At 40.8% G+C, this 9,067-nt stretch overlaps 1 protein-coding gene across 1 annotated transcript in view; it reads left to right on the top strand.

Annotated features, from left to right (window-relative positions):
• Positions 1-2,012: 2,012 nt before the first annotated feature.
• ZCCHC10 (zinc finger CCHC-type containing 10) overlaps positions 2,013-9,067 on the top strand; it is a gene marked incomplete at its 5' end in the record, with an annotated part of 7,741 nt that continues 686 nt past the window's right edge. Inside the window, 2 exons of the mRNA XM_010168276.1 lie at positions 2,013-2,174; positions 5,953-5,994. Of these exons, the coding sequence (XP_010166578.1) occupies positions 2,013-2,174; positions 5,953-5,994 (204 nt within the window). The remainder of the gene's footprint in view (positions 2,175-5,952; positions 5,995-9,067) is intronic.

Genomic DNA, 9,067 nt, shown 5'->3' with positions numbered 1-9,067 from the left:
CAGGCAGCCGCTTGCGGGGAGGGGGCTGCGGAGGGCCGGGTGCGGGGCCGGGACAGGGCCAGGAGTGTCCCCGCCACCGGGGCCATGGGCCCGAGCGCTCCCTGAGGGCACCGAGCCGCCTTCCCGCAGGTGCTCTGTGTCCGAGGCGGAGTGCTGCTCCTCCGTGAGGAAACCGCTGTGAAACGCGGCGGGGGGGACCCGGGAAGCGGTGTCGCTGCGGTGAAATGATGGGAACCAAAGCAGGACGGTGGGCAAGGAGGGGGAGTGTTCAGAGTTGAGCTCTTGGTGCTGACGATCATTAGCAGCGTCTTGGGAAAGGGCTTCATTACAGTGTCGGTGTGCCGGAGTGCTCAGTGAAGTGTGTAAGAGCTTGTGATGCACCAAACTTCATCTCACACCTTCAGCAGATGGAAAAATAAGTTCTATGTTCATGTGATGATCTATTTACAGAGCTATAAAAGAAAGGGAAAAAACCCCAACAGGTTATTTTTATTCAGATACAGATATTCCATTTGAGTAATTCCATGCCAGAGGGATCTGATTGCCAAACACAGATGAGGAGAAGCCAACGTTGTTGCTTGTTTATGTTGAGTACAGCAGATCCCCGTGTTCTGCTCTCATTTATTACTTGTCTTGGCTTTTCATTTGTTGATGGTTTGGATTTTATTTTTTTTTTCCTTCCTTAGAATAATTTATTTCTTGTGTTGCAATTTTTGGAGTGTGTTTGTTTTTTTTGCCTGATGATAAGAGTTGGGTAGAATATGAATGACTTCTGCTTTCTCTTTCCTTTTCTATTGTTCTGTGTAATTTCTTTCATATTTTCCAGTGAAAAGTGACTTGGAATTTCAAAGCATCATGGAGTGCTTGTTCTTTTGAATTGCTGTTTTATTATGAGTCAAGGAGTGATTTCCTTCCTTATATTTCTTGTTATGTCTCTCTGTGCTCAGTGGGTATACACTGGATTGTACATCTGCCAGCCTTTGCTTCTACCTTGTGGCCATTGATTCCTGTGAAGAACTGAGTTCAGTTTCATGCTTTTCATTAGTGTTAAAACTCGTTAGTGCTGTTATGGCATTTATAGATCTGTAGTTGTTGAGCTAGTCTGATCTGTTTTCCTGATAATTACTTATATTGCTTTTAAAGCTTGATCTTTTAATTTTCCCATGCATAGAACTGTCTGCCCTGGTCTGTCAGTAGTACTGACACCCTGGAAATACAAAGCTACATCTTGTTGCTTTAAACTTCTCTCCTGTTCCTGCAGAGACAGGTCTGGGCTGGTTTGAGGTAGAAAAACATTGATTTTTTTTGAGTTTGTATGTTGATGAAGAGGAGGGGGATCCTCATTCTGCTTTATATGTATTTTCAGTTACTTGTCTGAAGCAAGTTAGAACCAGGTGCAGCTACTGGATAGTGATAAACTGCACACAGCATCATCCTTCCCAATAACTGTTGTACTCTGTAATGCTAAAAGCTGTGCCAATGAGTTTGATCAAAATGTGATTTTGGTGATAGAATTAATCTTTCTTTGCTTTGTTTTGCTGCAGCATTTTTCCAAATGCTTGTTTACAGCATCTGAAGGGGGTGGGAAATGGTGGAATGTTGGGAGTGAGGGAGGACTGCGAGGCAGGCTGATGAGCAGCTCTGTAAAACTAAGTGACACTCAGGTGCAGCTGCTGAGCGTGTTGGCAGTTGGTGTCAGGAGCTCAGCACTTGCTCCTTCAGCAGAAAATTACTTCAGCTGAAGCTCTGGAATAGAGGAAAAGTGTCTCTTTGTTCTCTTTCATAAACAGTTGATATGAGAATGTTTTAACAAATGGAAATGTGTTTGCCTAAATTCTGTTTTTGCCCTGGTTTGAGATGTATAATAGCTAAAGCACCCAGGAGTGTCTGGTTTAATCATAACCACAGACACTGTTAAGAATCTGTATGATTAAAAAAAAAAAGTGATTTTTTTATTCGATAGGTAGAACAGCTTTGGAATGAGTCACTTAAGCAATTCTGCATTTTTATAGGGAGGCAAACAAGCAGCATGTAAGATGTCAGAAGTGTTTAGAGTTTGGCCACTGGACGTATGAATGTACAGGGAAGAGGAAATACCTGCACAGACCTTCCAGGACAGCTCAACTAGCAAAAATCCTTAAAGAAAAAGAAAAGCAACTCTTACTGCAACAAAGGTAAGACTGGCAGAGTGAAAATGTCTAGCTTATTGATGAAAAGGTAATTTTGTGTGTGGGTGGGAAAGATGATGTCTTACAGCATCTTCTGTCATGTTTTCTTCCAGACTGTGTAATATTAGAGCTGTTTTGTATGTTAGGTGGAATATCCACACTCAGATCCCACAAAATTAAAGTATTATTCGTTAACACTTGCTTGTCTGACATAAACTCCAAACACTTGCTTGTCTGACATAAACTCCAAACTTTTTTGGCCTGTCTGAAATAAAAAAGTGCACTAAGCTCAAGTTAAAATACTTGGAGCATTTTTTTAATGCAATACTGTTTCCAGAGTTCCTTGGTTACTCGATTCTGTATGTTTACGTGCTCGTGCCAGCAGGCTGGTGTGCAGACTGCAAATGTATTTCTAAGAAAGAAGCAATTCTTTCACTTCACTTTTATAAGGAAGAAGCAATTCTTTCACTTCACTTCTGTTAGACTGTGCAGTTAAACCTGGTCGTCTGGGCACGACCTGACAGTGGGTCTGTGCCAGCACAGCTCCTCTATGTTGCTCATTATGAGCTGAAATGGTTAATCAGGTGAATGAGGGGTGCATTATCTCAGATGTTTTTCACTCTCAAGCATAAAGTAAAAATGTCTCACTGAATTGCATAGGTTTTTTTTTCCTTTTTGACATTTGAGACAGTGAAAGATACTTGCAGCTAAATAGAAAAATGTCAGTGAAATGCTGCATCTGTTCAGTGTGATTTCCTTTCCACTCCGCTCCCTGAGTAGACTTTAATGCTTCTTCCAAGTGTAATAAGTGTTTTAACAAGCAACTCCTGGTGACAGAGAGAAAAATAATGTAGCATATTGATTGTCCATGAAATTCCTGGCATTGCAACTGAAATTTAGTCAGAGTAGCTGGAGAGTTGTTGCCTCAGCCCCGCTGAGGGACAGCAGAATTTACAGCCATTGCTGCTCAAATTGTTGAGGATTTGGAAACACTCTGTGTCACTGCTGCTTGCAGTCAGGGTGTTGGCTGTTGGTGTCACTGCTGCTTGCAGTCAGGATGTTGGCTGTTGGTGTCACTGCTGCTTGCAGTCAGGGTGTTGGCTGTTGGTGTCACTGCTGCCAGGATGTGAGTTCTGGAAGAGTGCTCACAGCTTTTTGCTCTGTTATCTTAATGGGGAAAGAAAATGGGTGGTAACATCTGGAGAGAGGGCTGATAGGACTTGGTCAGCAGGTTCAGCTGAGGCAACAGTGTGAATCAAAGGGCTGAAATACAGACCTAAGGGGAAGCCCATTAGCTGGTGTGAAGAGTGACATAAAATGTTTGGTTTTGAAATTAATTTTGATTCAATGAGTAATTCTGAAGCAGTTGTAATTCCCTGGTATTGTAGATAAGAAATCAAGAGTGCTTGGGCTCTGAAACTTGTTCCCTTTGGAAACAGAGTTTGGAAGAGTTCTTGAGAGACTCAGAACTTTTAAGTCAAAGATTGAGTTTAAGACTCAGATTATTTCCTTGTTCCTTTTCTACCCTATTTCTGCAGGATTCAGCAGGTTAACATCAGAGGACAGTGAACTGAGGGTGACATTGCTTGTTGCCTGGTATGTGTATGGGATAATTTTATCCAGGAGTTGCAGGTCTGTCTCATTTCTGCCATGACTGTAGGTTTTTTGAGCTGTAAGCCCACAGTGTGAGTGGTATGTGGTGTGAAAAGTCATCTCAAAAGGAAGATTAAGTGAACCCTGGCAACGGTTCTTAATCCTGGTTAAACTGGTCTGGATTCATACTGGTTATATAATCATAAGCTCTCTGAAGCTCCTTAACTGTGCCGTGGGGCACCCAGTTCCTTGGATACCAACGTTACACTTCCAAGGATGAAGCTTAATCTTCATGGAAAGAACGACTTCATGGGTCACACCTTCACTTTCTGCACAGCTTGCTTTGGAAGGTTATTTCTTGTCTGCAGAGAAGTTGAGTCTCCTACAGGTCTGCTTCCAAGTATTTGTATCATCATCTTTAAAGATCTAACAATAAATCATTAACCAGCAGGCAAACATAGTCTAACAAGGTTAATATTTACTTTTTGACAACCACATACAAGATTTTTTCAGCGTTAACTCCTTTCAGCAGTTGTTTCAGGATCCTTCTGTTTGCCCAGTGCTGACCTCACGATTCTGATGGACACTGTGGAGGTTTCATTTACTGGTGTCAGTAAAACCCCCCGTCCTAGAGTAGGAGTTGGGAGGGGAGGAAAGGTGAGAGAATGCTCATTCCTTAGTGATGTTACCACACTGAACCAAAACCAGGATGCCTGAGTCTTATTGCTGGTTCTGAAGACAAGTGTGTTGCCACAGGGAAGGTGACTGTGTCATGAAGCAGATCTGTTGGATCTGACCCCTCTCAGAGGTGTAATTCCAGAGGAGGGAACTCCTACACTTATCCGGTCGTTAAACACTAGAGGGAGGCACAGACCATGGCAGCCCAGGTTACTCACATGCTGAATTAGGTCCTGTCTTCTGAGAGGTGCTTTGGGATCTAATTTGGATTACTCACAGTGACTTCACTTACCTATGAAACTAAGGGTATGAGGCCTTAATAATGTAAATATTAACAGTACTCAGCAATACAAGAGGATTCTCATTTGAATTGAAATTTGAAGATCAATGAATCTTCCTTTTGCCCACAGGAGATTGTGGGGAGTGTGGAAAACTCTTCTGTGTAATTCTGATACTTTCAAACTATATGTGTGAAAATAAAAATCTCATTTTTCTGTCAGACAAATTGAGTACTTTTATTGCAATGCAGTAGAGTTTGCACTTAATGCTTTCTTCTTTCTACCCTTTTCTGGAGTCTTTATCAACACATACTGCTGTCTCATTTCTAAATTGAATATATTTGCAGTTTTCACTTTTATTTCTGTGTATTTAAAATGACTTCCAGTAATAGGTTTCAGTTCAGGAAAAAGTATCCTGGTTCATGAAAGAACATACAGCTTCTTCACATATCAGTGTTGCATATGTGATGAGGGACTTCTTCAGTCACACGTGGGCATTCCAGGTTGAATTATGTGCTCTCTATCTGCCATACATTGAGGAGAGCGAGTGACTGGTACATCTGACTGAAATAATCTTATTTTCTTTAAAAAAGAAGATTTTAATTAAAAAAAAAATTAAAAAAAAATCCAGAAGTGAAGACTGTTTGGTTTGTTTGGGGTTTTTTTTAATGCTTTAGTGTTATGTTAAAATAAACTTTCTTCTGTGTCATTTACCTCTAAAACTTTGAGTGTATGAATACATGGGAATCTGAAAGACAAATACCTGGAAAGCATCAATATAAATGAGTGTTCTGTATATTTCTGTATTGGAAGGAAATGGATGGTGAAAGCTACAGATTGATTCAGTGCTTTGTCCTTTGTTTCAATCAATTCAGTTATTGCTAAATATAATTATACAGAACTTTTTCATCCTTTTCTCCTATGCCTTTGCCATCTCAAAATGTTGTTGTCCATATAATACGAAGAAAAGAGTAAAGCATACTTAACACAGAGAATTAGAGGTGGATTGCTGCTTTTTAATGATTTTTCCTTTCTTGATTTGTAGGTGTTGTTGTTTTTTCTGGTTTGAGTAGTGACTGACAATAGATGCCACGTGAACTTTGGGCGGTGTGGCTCTCCGATGGTGGGACACCCCTTTTCTGTATTAAACTCAGTTCCACTCTGCTGCTATTTATTTAATTTTTCCTACTGCATTAATCAAAGCCATTGTTTTTTCCCCCCTCCCCTTTAATTAGCACTGGAGAAAGTACTGCAGAAAGGAAGACCAAGAAAAAAAGGTATGTGGGGAGCGATGCTGAACGGTGCGGCTGTGTCAGTGTGGGATCTTGCAGGGGTGTCGTGGCAGGCGGTTTGGGGGGGTGTGTGGGGAGAGTCAACACGGCTAATCCAGTTTTGATTTTGCTGCTTTTAGTTGTTACAGGCATTTATATAACAGACACTTGGAGAATTTCTACTCCTTCCAGTCTAAAAACTCTTAGATTCTTTGTCCTCTGCTTTCTTCCCTACTGATTGTCCTCTCTCTACATCATCTTGCTTTAATCGGAACAATCTTCCTATTTCTGCCTCAAAGTTCATTAAGTTTTTTCAACAATTGTGCAAGAATGGCCTCCTGTTCTCCTGTCTGTAATTGCTCCACCTACTCATCCTGCTCTTCCTTTTGTTGTTTTCGTTCCCTTCAGAGCAGCTGTCTCTCTGAAGCTTTGTCTAGAGAATGAAATAAAACATTTTTTAAAAAGGCAAAAAAACCCCAACCAAAACCAAAAAAACAACCACAAAACCAAACAAAACCCTCAATCCCAGACCAAAACAAAATCCAGGAAATACTCCCCCCCCACCAAGTATTACTTTGAGACAAGAATTTTTCATCATTACTGAAAAATGAAGTAGAAATATTTGCTTGGGGATTTTCTTGTGCCTGGATTAGCAGAACCCTTTCAGGATCAGCGAGAGCCCTGGCTGTGACGCTCCTGCTAATCACCTTGTGACTTTTACTTCGGAGGGATGTCTGTACAGTAACAGCCTCATCATCTCTTTGCATTCAGTTGACTGTCATCTCTCTTTAAATCTCACCTAAAAACAGTTTTCTGAAGATTTTTAAAGACCTTTAGCTCTGGGTTGTACTCACTGAATAAGCCACAGCAGTTTGTTTAAAACACGCCTTTATTTTAGACTCTGGTGGAGTGTGGTGGCCTTATTGGACTGTTTCTTGGTGAGTCTCTCAGTTCTGCTAGCAGAATATGTTTTATCAAAGGCTCCTCTCTCAGTAGTGTCCGTTTATTGTTGGAGTTACACAGGGACTAGTGAGATCATAAATTAACTAATTTCTCAACAATGCAGTTCAGACCTCTTCCTTCCTCACCCCTCTCATACGCTGCACTCGTCTACTTGGCACAATGATTTTCAGAGTGTTTTGAGCTCTAAACCAATGCAAAAATGTAAAGAGCAAAAGAATTTATGGGGGAGAGGGTTTTTTGGTTACTTTTTCCTTAAAATTTTACAACTCAGAGTTTGAATTGTTACCCTGTTTCTATGCAGTCACTGAATCCATCAATATAAATTTCTTTCCAGACCATTTGCTATTTATGTTTTTATTATGATACAGGAATAATTAAATGTGGAAAAATTAGCAAAAGTTTTACCATTAAATAGGTAAGTTTCATATTTAAAAGAAAATAGGCAACAGTTGAGGTTGTGGTGGTAGTGAGCACTCACCTTTTACATAGTGCATGTTTGTTTTGATATAAACAGTAATAAGTGAGCTACAGGCTTAACCAGAAAAACAGGAACAGGCGAAAGAGCTGTTGTACAATCTCGTGACCTCAGGTGACACGGAGCTGTCTTCTGGGTGCACGTTGGCTTCCAGGTTCTCATGTGGCATCCTCTGGTTGTTAACTGAAAGCCCACTTCATGCTTGGGTCACAGACAGATCTGTCTGTCCGAAGGGTACAATCATGTCTGAAGTCACTTGTTTCTTCAGGCACCCAGCTGGGATTGTGCCCAGAACTGTAGATTCAAGTAGCGTGTTTCAAATCACCTGGGGTTGTTGGGTGATTACAACAAAATTAGAAAGGACAAAAAGTCTGGGAGAGGGGTGATGGCTTGTTACAAACTGCAGGAGTTGTTCCATGATTGGTGCGTGGACTCGTACCAGATGGGAACATCTGGGAACTTGTTCTGAGGAGAATGAGAGCTTGTCTGCAGGAGAGATTGTGTAGTTTTACAGTGGTGTAGTAGACCCAGAAATCTTAGATCTGCCAGTCTAAGGCATCTGGGTTGTCACATTACTTGATTAGGATGAAGTTGTGAATTTTACTTGCTCCCATCTCCATCCTCCTTCTGTAACTACCAACAGGCCACATGTTGCATCACCTGAAAACAAGTACCTGCTTGTTTCTTCTCTGGCAGGTCTAGCTGTTGCTTTCCTCTAGAAGAAGCAGTTTTAAGCGTTATATTCTCATTTTTTCTGTGAGTGGGTTTCAGATTATAATCTATGGATTCTGCAAATGGTGATTAGGAAAAGGAAGTTGTGTCAAAGTTACTGTTCAGAGGATCCTCTGTCTGGTTCTTGTCCATATAAATGGCTCTGTACATCTAATTAAACTGTTTACATTTAAACTACTAGTCCTTTTATTTGTTTGTTTGTTGTCCTCATCTGAAGACTAGTTTTTCACCAGCAATAAGTCTGTATGTAACCAGCCCTTTTGCATTTATCTTTAAAGAAATAGCCCTTGTGTCTGCAGGCAGAGATAACAGATTACGGATGTGTTGTAAAAACTTCAGTGGTTCATAGCTTGATACATGCACCCAGATCTGCCAGCTGACATAACCGTGGCTGATATGATAAAAAAACATTAATATCCTTAACACAGGCATTTCCTGAGCTGTTGTATTTAACAAAACCCTCTGATAAAAACTACTGCGTTAATTTTCTAAGGGAGAGGAGATTCTGCATTATTCTATCCAGCATTTTGCGTGCTGTTTGGTTGACTTGGCGGGAAGCAGGGTGAATTAGTACCTTGACACTTTGTTTGGAGAAAGATTTATGGGAGAATTTAATTGTACTTTCTTGGAATTCATATTGCCTTAATCAGAGACCTTGATCTTGAGAACAACAGCCTCAGTAAGGGCTAAAAATTAAAAAAATATGCAGAGGATAGAGAAATCAACTTTGCTTTGTTCATAATTCTGTCTTTATCTTGGACTGTTTCCACCCCTTCTCCTCCACCCTGAAAACGTCAGCATCCTGTAGTGGCAGGTAATTTGGGTTCTTTTGCCAGGAGTAATCTAAGAACAGCTTCTGTTGAATACAATTCTGCCATTTGTGAAATGACACCGACTCTTCCATGGCCA

Source organism: Antrostomus carolinensis, unplaced genomic scaffold (genome assembly GCF_000700745.2).
Source record: "Antrostomus carolinensis isolate BGI_N321 unplaced genomic scaffold, ASM70074v2 scaffold5410, whole genome shotgun sequence".
Lineage (NCBI taxonomy): Eukaryota > Metazoa > Chordata > Aves > Caprimulgiformes > Caprimulgidae > Antrostomus > Antrostomus carolinensis.
The sequence above is the reverse complement of the archived record's forward strand: the minus strand, read 5'-3'. Positions and strand labels throughout refer to the sequence as shown.